Genomic DNA, 16,635 nt, shown 5'->3' with positions numbered 1-16,635 from the left:
TTTGAGGGAGATTATTTCAACACAATGCTTTAGAAAAGACAAGACTAGAGGCTGGTAAAAGACATTATGAGGAGTTACCATTATAATCCAGGTGAGAATAAGCCAGTGCCATCATGGAATATTTCTATGGGAGGCAGTATTTGAGTGACTCTCGAATATTTAGCAAAATTCAGATGAAAAATTGATCCATTAAAGAATATTTACACATAGAAGATACGCCCAAACAAAAAGACATCCTTTGCTGTCAAGTCAATTATGATTCATAGCTACCTGTAGGACAGGGTAGAGCTGCTGCTTAGGGTTTTAAAGACTGTGAATTAAAGAAAAAGTTTTATTGACATATAATCCACATACCATACAATTCAATAACTCAGTCATATCACAAAGAGTGGTACAATCATCACCGCAATCAAATTTAGAGCGTTTTCTTCTGTCTTGTACTCCTGGTTATTAACTCCCCATTTTCCCCTAACCTCCCCTGCCCGCCCCCCAAAAAAACTATTAATGCAGTTAGTCTCTCTATAGATTTACCTATCCTGGATTTCATATAGAGAAAATGTAGAAAAGACAACAACAACCAAAATAGCAAAGTATAACAGAGAAAAACTTCAATCAAAAAGAAAGCAGAATATATTAAAAGCCAGAAGGCATTTAAATGGGCCAAAGGAGAGCGCAAATGATAAGGTCTTGATGCTAACCTGACTGCATCTACAGCAACCCTCTTTACAACACATTCTGCATGATAGCCAGGCTGCTCACACCCCTGGTCTGTGGTCAGAGGGGGTTGATTCACCAGAGGCTTAATCCACATGTATTTCACCTTCACTTTTTTTTTTAACTGAAACTAAACGGTCAACAGAGAGATCAAATGATAAGATATTACATTTTAACCTAACTCTATGTGCCGTAATTGCCTTTACAATGCTCCATGTCTGCTAACAAGGCTATTCACATCCCTCGACTTTGGTCAGAAGGGATTGACCAGAGGCTTAATCCATGTGTGGACTCCCCAAATGCATTTTGTCCCTCCACTGTTACCGACACCTTTCTGCAAACCAGGGGCTCCCAATTTAGCTCTGATACCATTCCCTCCTTCAGATGGGACTGTATTATTTGCAGAGCTTGGCTCACACACGATGGTGTGCTTCTCCGTGCTATTTAGTTGGTGCTTTGCTTAGATGGCTGCTTAATTGAAGGCAAGCCTCTTTTTTTTTAACAGTTTTATTACTACTTCTTCCACATGTCCTAACAATTCAATGGTTCTACCATACCAAGAAGAGTTGTACAATCTTTACCACAATCAATTTTAGAATATCTTCTTTTCCCCGTACTCGTGATTTATGTAATTGTTTTTCAAGTTTGTCCCCCAAAAAAACCAAAACACACCAAACATTCTCCAGTTCAGCACCGTCTACACGTGTAACTCCGCTCCATTGATCATGCTCTGGGTGTTGCTCAGGCACAACTGCTGTTCCTCACCAAACTGTTCTACGGCCCTGAGAATGAACTCAATGCCCTCAAGCAAAACTCCCCCCCCTCACACACACGAGACCACACCCCCGCGCGGGGTCTCTGCTCTTCTCTTTAGAAGAGTTCTCGAGATAAAATACACACACACCACACACCCACATATAAAAAACACCTAAAAAAAGAGCCCTACACATACCCACAAAAACAGCTAAAACACACCCCCCACACCCCCACACACACAGAACACCCACAGAGAGACCCACACACACACACTTTCCTGCAAAGCACTGCAGCAGTTATTGTCTCTCGGTATCCACTCCTTCTGTGCTTCCTAAACGGGAGACCTAACAGAAACAGTAAACAATTAAACAGAAAGAAACTAATAATAATAAAAATAAAGAGTAAGAAAGAAAAGACCACCAACAATACTGTAAAAGTCAGAGAAGAAATTTCTGTCTTGGAACAATTGAGAAATATTTGAACATAGAGCAAGAGAGTGGTCAACTGACCAGGTTATCCTATTACACCATGGTTCGATCCACTATAGTCAAGTTTACTATCATCTCTGTTGATAGTAAAGCTGGTTGAGGGCCTCACCTGTGACCAGAGGGCATCTGCCAGAGGCTCAATCCAACCAGACACTGCAGATGGATTGGGGGTTTCCACCATCCTAGATAGCCTTCTACAGATTGAGTGGCCACAATCTAAGCTCTGGTACTTCCCCCTTATCATACTTGGATTTTGCTATCATCTTTGTGCTTCTTCCGTGTGGTCTTAGTTGACACCTCACTTGGATGGCTGCTTGCTTGAATGCAAGCCTTTCAGACCCCAGGCACTACACCACTTGATTGGCGAGTCCCATCTGCTTTGTTCACCACACTTTGCTGTAGCATCCTTGTCATCAGTGATCTTTTCATGAAGGCGAGCATTGAGCAGGGCCATGCCAGAAGAACTAACTTTTTAGATTCGAGCTAGAATTATGTGGGAGCCTGAAATCCGACTGCTTGTCCCCAGGTTAAAACCAACTCTGGTTTACTTTGGCGGTCATATTATGACAAAAACAAAAGCAAAAACCAGAACCAACAAGATCAACAACAACAAAGTTAACCAACAAAACAAAAAGTCCAAAAAGAAATTAAAAAGGAAAAGCATTGTCAATCAGGGGTTAGGATATAAGGCAATTGCATTGATAATATCAGTAATTTATCCAGTGGCATAGAATTGAAAGTACTAATGGTGAGCTGCAATCCATGAGGTGTTGCTTTATACAGATTGATTTCTTCATTGCACTTGGCTCACATCGAACATGGGGTTTGGTGCTAGGGGGAAAGTTCCTGCATCATCTCTTGCAAGGGCAGACCCTTGCCTCTCAGACCCAAACCTGTCATAGTCATGCAAGGGGAGCATTGAGGCACGAAACACATGGTGGCTCTGGGTCTCCTTTCGTTGGACACCCACTACGCCACACATCCCACCCAAGGTCCAACAATTGCCATTTCCACAGTATAGACCTGTCCATCCCTTGCATTCTCTCCCCTCAGGGTATTTCAGTCCTAAGGCCAAGGGTATAGAGAAGACAAGTATTTAAGACCTCAGTTATTCTTTCTCTTATCTGGTCACCATCTAGTTTCTTCACTATACTTTGCGATATAGCACCCTTATCTTCAGTGATCGCTTCCTAAGGCCCAGCATCTAACAGGGCCATGTCATAAGAATTAATTTTTCTTAGACTGGGGTTAGAATTCAGTGCAAATCCAAAACCCATTCATCTATCTAAGGCATATAAGTCTCTGGTTCACCTTAGAAACATGATTGCTAATTCTATTCATCTTTACCAGAGCAGACAACCGCATTTTCTCCCACAGAGAGAACCCCCAGTTTGGTGGGTTCAAACTGCCAGTCACTCATTTAGCAGCTGAATGCTAAACTACTGTCTTAGCAAGGCTCCTATAAAGGAAATGCACTAAGAGCAAAGGAAGACTGTGTGTGTGTGTTCCACACTGTCTATTTAAATTTGTAAAAATATAGACTATCCATAAAAATATATTTCATATGTTCAACTTGTATGTGATAGCTATTTGTCTAAGAAACTTCACACTATGAAAAAGATATTTTATAAAACAGTACCCTCTTTAGGAATGAGGGTTTCAGGGCTAGCATGCTTCTGATGTACATTCTTATCACCTTTTCAATTGGCAAGTAAACCTTTATGCTTTGTGCTACGTAGTCTTAGAGCAGAAAATCAGCATCTACTGCAGCACAGTTCAAGATCATGATATGGACACAAAAAGCTCATCAGAATCGAGTGCAAGCCATCAGACCAGCAGCTGTGGGTCCCGCTGTGGGTCCCGCTGTGGGACCAGCATTGTCTGCATATGTGCTGGTTTGATATGCCACGTGTAAGGCGTAACCTACAATAGTGCATAAAGCACCAGATGTCATGGGGCCCATCTTGATTCATCGACTCACTGCCACTGAGTTGATGCCGACTCCCAGGGACCTGAGAGGACACGGTAGAACTGCCCCTGTGGGTCTCCGAGCCTTTAACTCTTCTCAGGAGTAGAAAAGCTCGTCTTTCTCACACAGAGAAGCTGGTGGTTTTGAACTGCTGACCGTGCAGTTGGCAGCCCCATGTGTAACCACTATGCCACCAACCCTAATTGATCAAATGCACCCTTTCCAAAGACTTCAGGCGTAGACATAAGTATACAATATGGAGAAATAGACCAGATGGTCAACATTCTTACTGTAAATGATTGAGCTCTCAGAGAACGTTATTTCAGAGGTATCTCCATTTTATGTGGCGCATGTATGACAATGAGGGTGCAGGGCAGACTAGCAAGCTTCCTGGAACAGGAAGAAGGGAAGGAAAGCCTGTTTGTTGATTTACCTCCTATCAGGTAAGCCAAAGAGGCTTCCTTTGGGAGTAGCATCTTCCGCCAAGTTCCCGTGTGTGATGTGCTTCGTAATTACGCACGTGGGGCCCAGTGCGACCACCTCTGCTGGTGTCGTCAAACCAGGGAGCATCTCCGTGTTCCCTTCCTCACTTAGAACCATGCGGCTGATGCCCTGCCCCTGTCCGGGCTGCTGCAGTGCCTTCCTGCCTCCAGTTCTCTCTCACCCTTGCTCGGGCTCTCACCTGATGAATCTTCCAGAAGCTCGACTCAGGTCATGCCGCATCCTTGGCCCCCCAGGGTCTGCCTAAAAGACGACTGTGACCCTTTTCCTCTCTGGAGACCATGACTATACAACGCATGCATCCGCACGAGCTCCTCATGGGCTCCTTAAAATGCCGTGCCTGTGCTCCGTGCTGCGCCTTCCAGACATCAGCACGGCCCTCTTCTGTCACTCCTGCTTAGCGCCTTCCAGCCTGGCTTTTGTGGCTTTGTGTTTCACGTGTTTAGGCTCCTCTGCACGCTAACTTGTTGAGGTTCAGGAACCGTGGATCTTTCCACTTGTATATTCACCGGTGCCAAGCCAAGGGCCTTTTGTATAGCAGGTGCTCAATAAATGCGTACTGAATCGAATTAAATCAATACCTCTAGGAACATCTTGACAAATCTAATTAGAGGGAATTATAGTTCTAAACCTGCTGCCTAATTACAGTAAATTTCCGGTAATTTTCCTCTAATCAATGGAGGGTTTTTGCCTTTTGGTTTTTGTTTTGCTTTGTTTCCATTTTTATTGGATTTTGAACTAATTTTTCTTACTCGGTCTCTGTGTTGGAAAAATAGCAAAGGACTATTTTCACTGTAAAACACTGTGGGGCCCTGGTGGGATAGTGGTTAAACGTGTGACTGCTAACTGAAAGGTCGGCAGTTCAAACTCACCAGCTGCTTTGTAGGAGAAAGATGTGGCAGTTTGCTTTCTAAAAGACTGCAGCCTTGAAATCCCTACGGGCCAGCCCTCCTCTGTCCATGAGGGTCACTGTGAGTTACAAGGGGCTTGGTGGTAATAGCTTTGGTTTCGAGGCTTTGTTGATGTTTAATCATTTTAATCATTGCCTGTCTTTATTGTTCTATGATGAGCAGATTTAATATCTGAGAACAGCTTTAGATTTTTAGAAAAATTGAGTAGGTCATATAGATATAACCATGCACCTTATCTGTTTTGAACATCTTACATTATTGTGGTCCATTCATTGTAATGAATGAACTAATAGGATTATGTTATTGATTTGGTTTGGTTTTATTAATCATTTTCTTTGGGAGCAGGCTCTTACAAATCTTATAACGATCCATCATTCAATTGTATTAAGCACACTTGTACAAATGTTGCCATCAATATTTCCGAAACATTTTCTTTCTACTTGAGCCCTTGGTGTCAGCTCCTGAGTACGTTATTGTTCACCTGGGTCCATAACTTACTCACATTTTCTGATTTTTTAACCTAGTGGCCTCTTTGGGTCCAGATTTCCATCTAGGAAACCACATGGCATGTTGGTGCCATATCTTCCTAGGTTTCCGTAGTTGCTCCACTGTTGTGGCATCCAGAATTATAATGCGCCACATAAGGCTGGAAGGGTCATATTAATTGCATATAAATCAAACAAACCATCACAATGTACTTCCAAAGCCTTGCCTTCACCTCCAACATATACTCTGCTGTACTCCTCTCTTCTCATCAGCCCCTGGCAACCGCTGCTCCGTTTTCTGTCTCTGTGTGTGGGCCTGATATAGATATTCCATAGAAGTGGAATCAGATAACACTTCTTCTTTTGTGTCTGACTTATTGCATTTGACATGATGTCTTCAAGGTCCATCCACACTGTGGCGAGTATCAGCATTTCACTGTTTTATGGCTGAATCATACCTGCATTGCATGTGTATTTCACATTGTGTTAGTCCATGCATCTGTGGGTGCTCTTGTGGTCCGTTCACCTTTGAACTCTTGTAAATAATGGTATGTGCATGCATCTGCTGGTTGCAGCTTGCATTCCTTTTAGCTGTCTGCCTAGGAGTGAGATTCCTGGGTTCCATAGTAATTCTGTGCTGAACTTTTGGAAGAATTTCCAACTGTTTGTCATAACAAATAATACACCATTTTACATTCTCGCGGCAATACCCGAGGTTCCCGTTATATCTTAAATACGAGGGCAAAAAAACAAACAAACTGGAAGTAAACAGCCCACAGGGTGGGGGCATTGATAGACAGCTGCTCTTTAGTCAACTGCAGCGCAGGGTGACCCTCCCTCTAATGGAACGGGCACGTAGCCCTGTCCTGCATCAGCCTCAGGACGGCAGGCCCCTGTGCCGCCGTTCTTGTGGGCATGGTGCCGGTTCTCCTACTGAAGGTCTCCTCGCCTCGCTGGCCCTCTGCTTCACCAAACACGATGGCCTCCTCCAGCAATCTGTCCCTTACTGGAAGCCCAGAGCGAGCAAGTCAGACAGGGTTCTGTTGTGATCCATAAAGTGTCTCACTGGCCAGTTTTTGGAAATAGGTCCCCAGGCCTTTCTTCCTAGTTTTTTTAGGGGGGGCCGGTCTGAAACCAAAGCCTCACTGCCATCAAGTCAATGCCAACTCCTAGCGACCCTTTAGGACAGAGTAGAACAGCCCTGTAAGTTCCCGAGACGGGTGGCTTCAAATTGCTGACCTTTTGGATCGCAGCCCCACGCATAACCACCACGCTGCCAGGGCTGCTTTTGCTAGTCTGCAAGCTTCTCTAACACTAGTTCCCCAAGGGTGACCCCGCTATTGTTTGAAATGCCAGTGGCATAGCTTTTGACACCACAGCAACACTCCATCCACCATTGGGGCCCCTGCCCAACCCAAATCCACTCCATCCATCAAGACAGCAGAGTACCTAGACTCACAAGAGCCTCCTGTGCAGCACAGCAAAACAGCAGCCAGCCCCGTGTCATCCCCACCACTGAGTCCGGCGGGTCGGCAATTGGGCCCGTCTACCTATCCTCGGGAACCGTTGCTCAGGGGGAGTTGTGCCTGTGCTGCTGGTCGTGGAATCACCTGGAAACACAGAGTGATGACATTGCCCAGCATGGTGACTATTACGAACATTATCAACATCTGTGAATTGCACATATGAAAAATGTTGAACTGGCAAATGTTTTGTTCTGTATGTTTTTACCAATACACACAATTACTATGCACAGGAGATTGGTATTTCTGGAAGGTACATCACCAAGAATATTCTTTCTTCTGATCTCAGACCCACAGGAGCCCCTGGGAGCAATGAGCAGTACAGTGTGGGGATGGTGGGGACGCACGGGCTGGAGGCCACCCACACCGACTCCTTCAGCAGCAGCATTTCCAGAGAGGGAACCCTGATGATCAGAGAGGTGAGTCGCTCTAAAATCTGTGCAGAGGAAGAGCGTTGCTTCAGCGGCTTTTACTGAGCACCTGCCCAGAGGATGCTTGTGGCTTGTATTGTGAGCCTGGGGAAGGAGGAGAGGAAGCTGTGCCTCCACATGGAGGTGTGGCTTTCATCATGAGCCTTCTTTCCAGCCTCCTTCTTAAGCTTTTGCAGAGTGACTTTATTCTACTAGTGTCAATTCTTCCTTCTGGGGTATGCAATTCGGAACGCAGAGTCTGGGCCTGAGGCTGTACACTGGCAAGCCCAGATGTTAACTGCAACAGGAAAGGCAAAATGAGTGGTCTCTGGATAGCGCCCGTGGCCTCGTTCCGCCTCCTCCCCACTCCACCCCCATGGTTTTATCGCTCGGTAGTTTATTTAGAAAATGCCCGGTAGTTCCAAGATGTGGTCATATCATGTAATGAAATCATTCAACCCTTTGGGGTAGAAGGACAAAGAAATCTACAGATCTGCTTTAAAATGTACTCTAGTCCATCAGAGGATTCTGCTTACGAGTGCTTGGGAACATCACTTGGTTGGAAGGACCACGTGCTCCCTTCCACCTGCTCCTTTGGGTGGTACCTCCCCACTGTACCTGCTAAACAGGGTGGCCCCAACACATTACAGGCTTAGCTTTTCTCCTTTCTCATGTCTCCGGCTCTGGGCAGCTCTTCACGTGTGAGGAAAGTCATGACCCAATGCTGCCTGCCTCTGCCTTGCATCGTTTTCTCAGCTCTAGAATTTCATGAGTAACAATGTATAAGACATGGGCTGGTTGGGAGGGATAAATGGAACCATGGTGACTGTTTTTCTTTATCCCCCCCCCCTCTCTCCAAAGAGTTGATTTCTCCTTTGACTAGTATTCCCTCTGAAGCACACATCACCTGCCGCTCTCGTTCCGCAGCCGGGGCAGGGGGTCGGAAACCCGGCAGGCCTTGCCATCCCAGGGGAGGGCCGGGGACACCTCACTTTTGTTAAGGAAGAAAGGAACGCAGTTTGGAAATGAATAAAGCCTTTTATAATAGGCTGTGGGGCTCGGACGGGAAGACGGGTTGGCAGAGCCCCTCACTAGATGTTAATTTGTGTCCTTACAGAATCTTTCAAGTACACTGTAAGGAGGCCATTCAGGGATGCTCCCATGAAAAATGCACTTGGCTGTAGACGCTGACAATGCACAGCACCGGTGTCTAATGCTCCCACTGTGGTGGATGGACCGTTTCAAAGCCAAGTGTGGAGGGCTACTCTCACTACCGCCTGCCACCTGGGGAAACAGGAGGGAGAGGCTTTTGGAGAGAGTTGCTTTCTGGCTCCAAATAAAAGGCTTCCAGGGGCCTGTGGGATTTAACATTTCCTTGAGCTTTTGTAACGTGGAGTCAGTCGCTGGAGGCAGATTTGGATCCACATGTTCGGTCCTCGTGCTTGCCATCTCTCAATGGCACAGAGGATATAAAACGCTCAAATAATGTGTGACCACTCCAGTCACACTGGAAGTTGCATTCACCAGTGTCTCAGATGAATTTGATTGGTTGAAGGACCAAAAACAAGCCACAAATTCTGTTTCTTTTGTCCTCTTGAGTTCCAAATTCTGCCTTCCCAAATGTGGGCTTAAAAAAAAAAATCTTCAGTTGAAATCCGTGAACACCACATGCTTCTATAAAGAGAAATGTAAGATAAAGTATCTTCCTAAAAAACCTCAAACCCGCTGCCTTCAAGTCCATCTGACCCATAGCAACCCTACAGGATAGGGTGGAGCTGCCCCTGTGAGTTTCTGAGACTGTAACTCATTGCAGAAGTAGACAGCCTCGTCTTTCTCCCTCTGAACAACCAGTGGTTTCAAACTGCTATCCCTGCGGTTATCAGCCCAGACCATAACCCACTGTGTAACCCGGGCTCCTGAGTAACAAAGACTTGTAACAGGGCAGTTCTCCAAGGTGACCGTCAAGGAGGACTCTCTGGACTGGTTGTTCTTGTGTGCATAAAACAGTCAGTTCTATCAGCACCGACCGGGTCTATTTATGACCCATGATCTTGTACATGGTACTTACTGCTGCCAAGGCGCTTCCAACTCACAGTGACCCCAAATGTTGTTGTGAGCTTTCAGAAACCGATTGCCAGGCCAGTCTCCAAGGTGCTTCTGGGTGGGTTCGAACCACTGCTCTTTGGGCTAGTAGTCGAGTACTTACCTGGTTGCACCACCCAGGGAATTTGTGGTGGGTGCATGGTAGCCACTCAAATGTGCCCTTGGAGTGCGTCCCCTCTGCACCTGTGCTTCCCCACAGGGACCCTTCCTTGCTGTCGTTTCAGAACACCACACCAGCTCTCATCTGCCACTGTGTGCATGGAACCTGTCGGCTAGAAGAGATATCTTCCCTTCCCTACTACCTGCCCATTCTTCACCTAGCAGACCCATGTGGGTCCAGCTCAGCCTTCTCTTCATTCCGGAAGGCTTCACTGGGACTCCACCAGTCTTTGTCCTTAGCACCCTCCTCCCAGACGATCCGGCATCTATGCAGTGTCTGACCCCCTGAGCCTGAGCCAGAGTTCTAACCGTCATCATGCAGCCCTGTGGGTTATAGATAATGAGTGGGAGGAGGAGAAAGGGACATTTAATTATTTTTGTCTTTTTTAAGTTAAGAGGGAAGGGCATGGAAGTTAAGGCTTGGAAATGTTTCATGGCAGGAACTCAGTGAATCGGGCCCCCTGCAGGACTGGAACAAGCTGAAGCGTGACCGGTGCTCACGCAGCTTCTCTGGATGTGTAGCTGCCGTTCCCTGCCTTCCTCCGAGTTTCTCCTTTGTTCTTCCCTCTTTCTGAGGACAAGCTTTCTCTTCCTGTGCACGCACGTGCTCTTGGGCCCCGCAGTAGTGGCTGAAGCATCAGCAGCCCAAGGCGGACTGCTCTGAGGCAGGGGTCAGACGTCCCTCTGCCTCCCAACCTTTCGGCCAATTCTGACACCATCTGTCCCTCCCAGGGCACTCTCGACATCCCTGCTGGGGCCAGTCATTCATGGCAGTGGCCCCAGAGAAGACACAGACCGTACTCACAGCCGTGGGGTTTATGAGCGAAATAACAGAGACAATTCAGGTTTACGAAGGCTCAGAATACGGTTGTCCAATCAGGACCGTTTCTTCTCAGCCACGCCCATTGAGCCTGGCCCCTGGTCTGAGCCCACCCTGCTTAGGCACCTGTTACAAAGCTCTTTTAACTCTGCTGATAGAGCCTCTGAGGCACCCCACTCCACCAGCAAGCCTCCTGGCCAAAGGAACTCTGTTTTTTTGCCATGTGAGCCAAGAGCTCACCTAACTGTCTCTATGTTGGCCTTCTGGCTATGCTGCCCCCGTTTCTCTACCGCTCCTTCCCCCTGGCTCCGAGGCCACTACCCTCTCTCTTCTGGGTCAGGGGGGTTCTACGTAGGGATCTCGGGTCCATAGGATGTGCTCGACTCCCGCTTCTTCTTTCTTAATGATAATGCGATGCTGTTTTCTGCCTCCGGAAAGGATCATTAGAAGCCAAGTAGGATGGCAAGATTAATCAATCAACTTATTAAGGTTCCCTACACTTTATTTGTGTGATATCACCCCCACAAGGATGCCATGTGCCTTATTTACATAATTAGCAAGCTACCAAGTTCTCTCAGAGGACCACAGGCACCTCAGATTTTGCACAGTGCGACACAGTCATTCGGTGGGAGTTACAGAAACTATGGCTAGAAGGGCTGTTCCCAGTCATTCACTGCACCACAGGTGCCCTCCTCTCATCCCTGTCCATCTGCTTGGCACCAGCAGACTGGGTGCGCTTAGTCCCATGCAGTTCCAGTGGGAATCTGATGCCCCGTGCCTCAGAGAGTCCAGTCAACTGTGGCTAGAGAAGTAAAAGTACCCATGGTAAACAGGGCAGCCCAGAGCCCCTGGGACCGGATGCCCAACAGTCTAGGCTCCAATCCTGACGCCCAAGAAATTCCTCCAAGTTAGATTCTTTGGCTGGCTGATTTTTCATCTGTCGGATGGACACCTTGGAGCTCTTCCGTGGTGAGATGGTGAGGATTCGACGAGGTGACATCTATAAGGTGCTGAGAAGAGTGTTGAAATGCTTTTAGTGCCCATTCCAGGAGGATGTTGAAGAATCTGAAGATTACAGAAATTCTTGGAGGTCTTTTTTTTTTTTGGTCAAGATCTTTTATTTCCTGATTTTATTTATTTACCTATATACTTGAGTATAAGCTGACCCAAATATCAGCCGAGACACCTAATTTTACCACAAAAAGAGCATTTTAAAAATGTGCTGATAAACTTGGCTTCTACACGGGTCTATGTGGTATTTATTTTTATTTCCTGATTGTCAAAATTGCCACCATCGTGGACCTCCCCCTGTCTTCTGGTGCCTTTGTCCCAGTGGCTCGTGGCAGTAGCTCCACTGAGCTCCTGTCTTTCTTAACCTTGCTGGCCCTTTTTGTGCCCACCCTGCAGCATGAGTTTGACAAGTGTGTTAGTCCTGGTAGACTAGAGAAACAAATTCATAGACACTCACATGTGTATAAGAAAGAGCTTTATATACAAGAACAATTGAATACTGAGAAAACATACCAAGCCAGTCCAAATCAAGTCCATAAGTCCAATATTAGCCCTTATGCCCAATACCAATCTATAAATTCCTCGTCAGACTCATGCAACACAGACAATGATGCTTAATGCAGAAAGATCACAGGCCAGTGGGTGGGAAGTCTTGTGGATCCAGTGGTGTAGAGGCATCTCAAATTTGGCAGGGGTCTTCATGTGGCTCCTCCAGCTCCAGGGCTCTAGCATAGCTCCATGTGTTTGGTCAACGGAAATGTCTCACAGGGAGTGAGCTTATATCTCACCTCCAGCCAGCTATTTACCTATCTCTTTAGCACCTCCAAATGAGGTCATCAAGCTGTGACCTGATGGACAGACTAAACTCCACCCTTTCACTCAAATCTCAAATTGACAACAGATTATGTAACTACCACAGCAAGTTAGTTAGCTTTGTCCCTCTAACCCGTGGGAGCAGATAGTCGACTCTTCTGGCAGGTGATGAGTTCTTCATTAGCCAGTGTAAGAAACCCAGCCCACCACTCACTAGTTCAGCTTGCTCTTGACTTTTGTGGTCTTGGCATCCAGTCTGCTCTGGCTGTAAATGAGATGCTTCCCAGAATCGAGCACAAGGACACTGGGCAACACCAGCCACAGGGCATTCCTGAGAATAAAAGTAAAACCAGCAGTTAAGTGGGTGACCTGGCTCCCCATGCTGGAACCCGCCGCGGTGCTCTGACAGGAAATACAGTCCATCCCAGTATATCTGGCCCACAGGAATCACAAGCTGGAGGATCAAGCGGATGGGTGACTGGCGGAGAAAGGCAATTACCACCCACAGGCTGAGTGGTCCCCACATCCATGCTACAATGGTTTCCATGCATGCTATGAAGTTGTCACCCAGAATATACTGACTGTCCCCTTCGACATACTCTTTCCAGAGTTGGGATAAGAAGGCTTGGTCTCCAAGGAGGACCAGCCCTCCATCACCATGGGAACGAGCCGGCACACTGCAAACCAGCACAGGGACAGCCAGCTCCAAGTCCTCTTTGGGAGGACTGCTGATCCACTGGACAACAGCCACGTGGTCGCGACCAAGACCGCAGATGCTAAGATCAGGCCAGCCAGGAGAGACCAAGTAGAATGGTCATTGGGCACCAAGTTGTCCAGCGTAGGTGTCGAGGCCAGCACGGGTGCATGCGGCTGACAGTGGTCATGGCCGTGTGGAGTGCAATAGAGAGAGGAAAAACAGGAACAGAAAAACCTGGCAGCACTGTTTGGGGCTTTTTCTCCCTCGGGCACCTGGGTCTCGGAGGTCTTTTAAGGAGTGTCCTACAGAGCCTGGGGCTCCTGTTTCTTTATCTCTGGTTCTTAGCAGAATGCCTTCACCACCGAACCAAACAAGAAACAGAACAACACCCACTGCTGGTCATGGATTCTGGCGCCCAGAGGTCCTGTAGGACAGAGTAGAGCGACTGCATCGCGTTCCCATGGATTGGCTGAGGGTTTTCACCACTAGCCCTCCGGCTAGTGGCTCAAGAGTTAAGCCTGGCACACAGAAGGTGGCTAGTCAGAAGGCATGGGTTGAATGAACAAAAGCGGGTAGACGGAGGGTCATTGCAGGCTTCCTTCCGGCTTCCTCTAGCTGGGTCCTCACCCCTCATCAGCCTCTTCATCATCCTCCTTTATAAGCTCTGCCTTCGGGGATCCGTGCTGGGCATGCAGCAGTCTGCTACCGATACAAGAGGATCACCTTGCCAAATCTTAAAGAGGCGATGTGTGATTTATGCTGCTGGGAAGCTGAGGGGCAATCTAAAAGCCTTTTCAGTATTTGAACACAAGTTGGAAGAAAGGAGACGCTGCCAGTACACATACAATGGGGGCTAGCAAGGTAAATTAACCCTGAGTCCCTCCACGTGAATTTAGAGGATAAAATGTCAGACTCGGAGAGTGGGCACCGATGAGCAAGGCGCCCCCACAGAGGACACCAAGGCTGTGCTGTTCTTTCTCAAGTCATGTCAATTACCCCCACCCCACCCCAAAAAAACCCACCCTCAGAAGTATGAGAGCCCGTTAGCTCTCTCAAGACCCTCCACTCACTTCCGGCCCAAGACAGGTACATGGCTGGCATAGCAAAGTCACAACAGGCTCCAAAAGGCAGAAGCCGGGCTGTGAGGTGGGCAAAGAGACGGCATGGTCCCCAGCCCCTGCCAGTGCCCATGAAGGCAGGGGAGCATCTGCTTGCCCCCCAACCCCCAACTCGTTAACTCCATGTTCAGCAAAGTGGCCCACACTTTGTACCCACTCAGAAATGCCGGGTGAAAGAATGAGAGACCGTGGCAGAGAGCAGAACCAGACCGGCCCTAAGAAACCTTGAAGAGCCAGGCGCGTAAATGTCGTTGAGAGAGGGCACCGGTGCCAGGAGGGCTGCAATGGGCACCTTAGCTCCAGGGATCAGACTTGCCCTGTGATCCAATCTTCCCCTGGGTTTTGGGGCTGAGAGCGTGTTCTGCAGAGCAGCCGTTTCCAAAACAGATAAAAGATAAGGGAATTTCTCCATGAGCTTTTTGAAGCTCCCTCATGTTTATTTACTTACAAATCAGACATCTTATCTGCCCTATTGTGCTGACATATTCCGTACATGATCAGAGTTTAAAACCAGTCACCAGGAAGTTGGTTGACTTTGACTCATGGGGGCCCCTGTGTCGCACCTTGGGGTTCTCATAGCTGTGACCGTTTTTTTTTTTAATAAATCCTTTTACTGGGGGCTCTTACAACTCTTCTAATAACCCATGTAGCCACTGTATCGAGTACATTTGTATATATATTGCCAGCATCCTTTTCAAAACATTTTCTTTCTACTTGAGTCCTTGGTATTAGCTCCTCTTTTTTCCCTCCCTCCCCCACACTCCCACCCTCGTGACCCCTTGAAATATTATAAATTATTCTTAGTTTCATATCTTACACCATCCGCTGTCTCCCTTTCACCAACATTTCTGTTGTTCGTCCCCCTGGGGGGGGCGGGGGCGGATGTCATACGTCCACCGTTGCGTCCGGTTCCCCCTTTCTGATCAGTTGGTCATGGTTTTGACCTCGAGACTGAAGGAAGTCCTACGAGTGTTGGGTATGTGCCATCTCCGCTGTTTTCTCATTTTATTCGTGTGCTTGGGTTATTAGTGTTCACGCCCCACTGTTGCTTTCTGGCAATATCTAGAGTCACAAATACTTGTGGTGGGTTTATTTCACTGAAACCTGGCGAGCTGATCAGCACATCCAATTCTCGGGTGCACGCACAGCCCGAGAGGAACTCACAGACTGAGCGTCCACTTGGGCCCTCCCTCCACCTTGTGGCCTTTCCATTTCCCCAGAGGGGGCCCCATGACATTGGGGATCCCTGAATGTCCTAGATTCCCAGACAGAAACCCTCGGGATCCATCTGTATGCTAAAGATTGGCAAACATGTTGTTGCTCTCTTATTTTCTGAGGTAAACTCTAAATCTGATGGTTTCTTCCCACTCCCCAGCGAATCCACTTGGACACCATGGTGCCCGCTCTGTGTGAGGGGGCATGGCCCTGTGGCCCTTGCCCCCTCACCACTGTAACCCTCCCCCTGTGCTGTGGCCCCTCAGACATCTGGAGACAAGAAGCGATCCGGTCACAGTGACAGCAACGGCTTTGCCGGCCATGTCAACCTCCCCGACCTGGTACAGCAGAGCCATTCTCCAGCTGGAACCCCGACCGAGGGCATGGGGCGTGTGTCCACCCACTCCCAGGAGATGGACGCCGGGACTGAAGTAAGTGCTGGCCAGCAGGTGTGAGAGTCCTGTCCTGCTCCTGGGGTTCAGAAGCCCCGCTCTGGGCAAGAAAGAGTGGGGCTTGGCCAAGCTCCAGGAAGAGTTGGTCTGATTTCTACTTGCTAGGTATTAATACAGATCCCCCAGATGGAGGAAATCGTCGAAGCCAAGCGCTGACACGCTCTCAGATAGCATCTGGGCCAATTCCTGTTTTTAGAAGCAAGAACAGTTTGGTGATTCAAGCCCAAGGCCCAGAGGGACTTGGTGGCAAAGCTAGAACCTGAATTGGGACCTCCTGTCTGCCAGGCTAGTGAGCAGAACATCAGCCTGTAGAGAGTCAAGACCAAAGTTGAAAATCTGCACTGTCTTCAAAGCTAGTGTTTCATGGGGCTCACACACGTGGCATGTACACATGAGTAATTTTCTGAGGGAATTATTATAGGAAGGAAGGATTTTGAGAGCCAACACCGACCCACCCACCTCTCCAGGCCAGAGTGGAAGGTCCTGGAGG

The 16,635-nt window shown here is 47.8% G+C and overlaps 1 protein-coding gene and 1 pseudogene across 1 annotated transcript in view; one reads left to right on the top strand and one right to left on the bottom strand.

Annotated features, from left to right (window-relative positions):
• Positions 1–16,635, top strand: part of TNIK (TRAF2 and NCK interacting kinase) — a 445,063-nt gene that overhangs the window by 400,603 nt on the left and 27,825 nt on the right. The window contains exons 22-23 of the mRNA XM_045297671.1: positions 7,581–7,766; positions 15,960–16,124. Coding sequence (XP_045153606.1) covers positions 7,581–7,766; positions 15,960–16,124 — 351 coding nt within the window. The remainder of the gene's footprint in view (positions 1–7,580; positions 7,767–15,959; positions 16,125–16,635) is intronic.
• Positions 12,877–13,547, bottom strand: LOC105978749 (annotated as a pseudogene).

Source organism: Echinops telfairi, unplaced genomic scaffold (genome assembly GCF_000313985.2).
Source record: "Echinops telfairi isolate 266 unplaced genomic scaffold, ASM31398v2 ScPeMD7_7420;HRSCAF=8458, whole genome shotgun sequence".
Lineage (NCBI taxonomy): Eukaryota > Metazoa > Chordata > Mammalia > Afrosoricida > Tenrecidae > Echinops > Echinops telfairi.
This window is presented reverse-complemented; position numbering and strand designations above follow the sequence as displayed.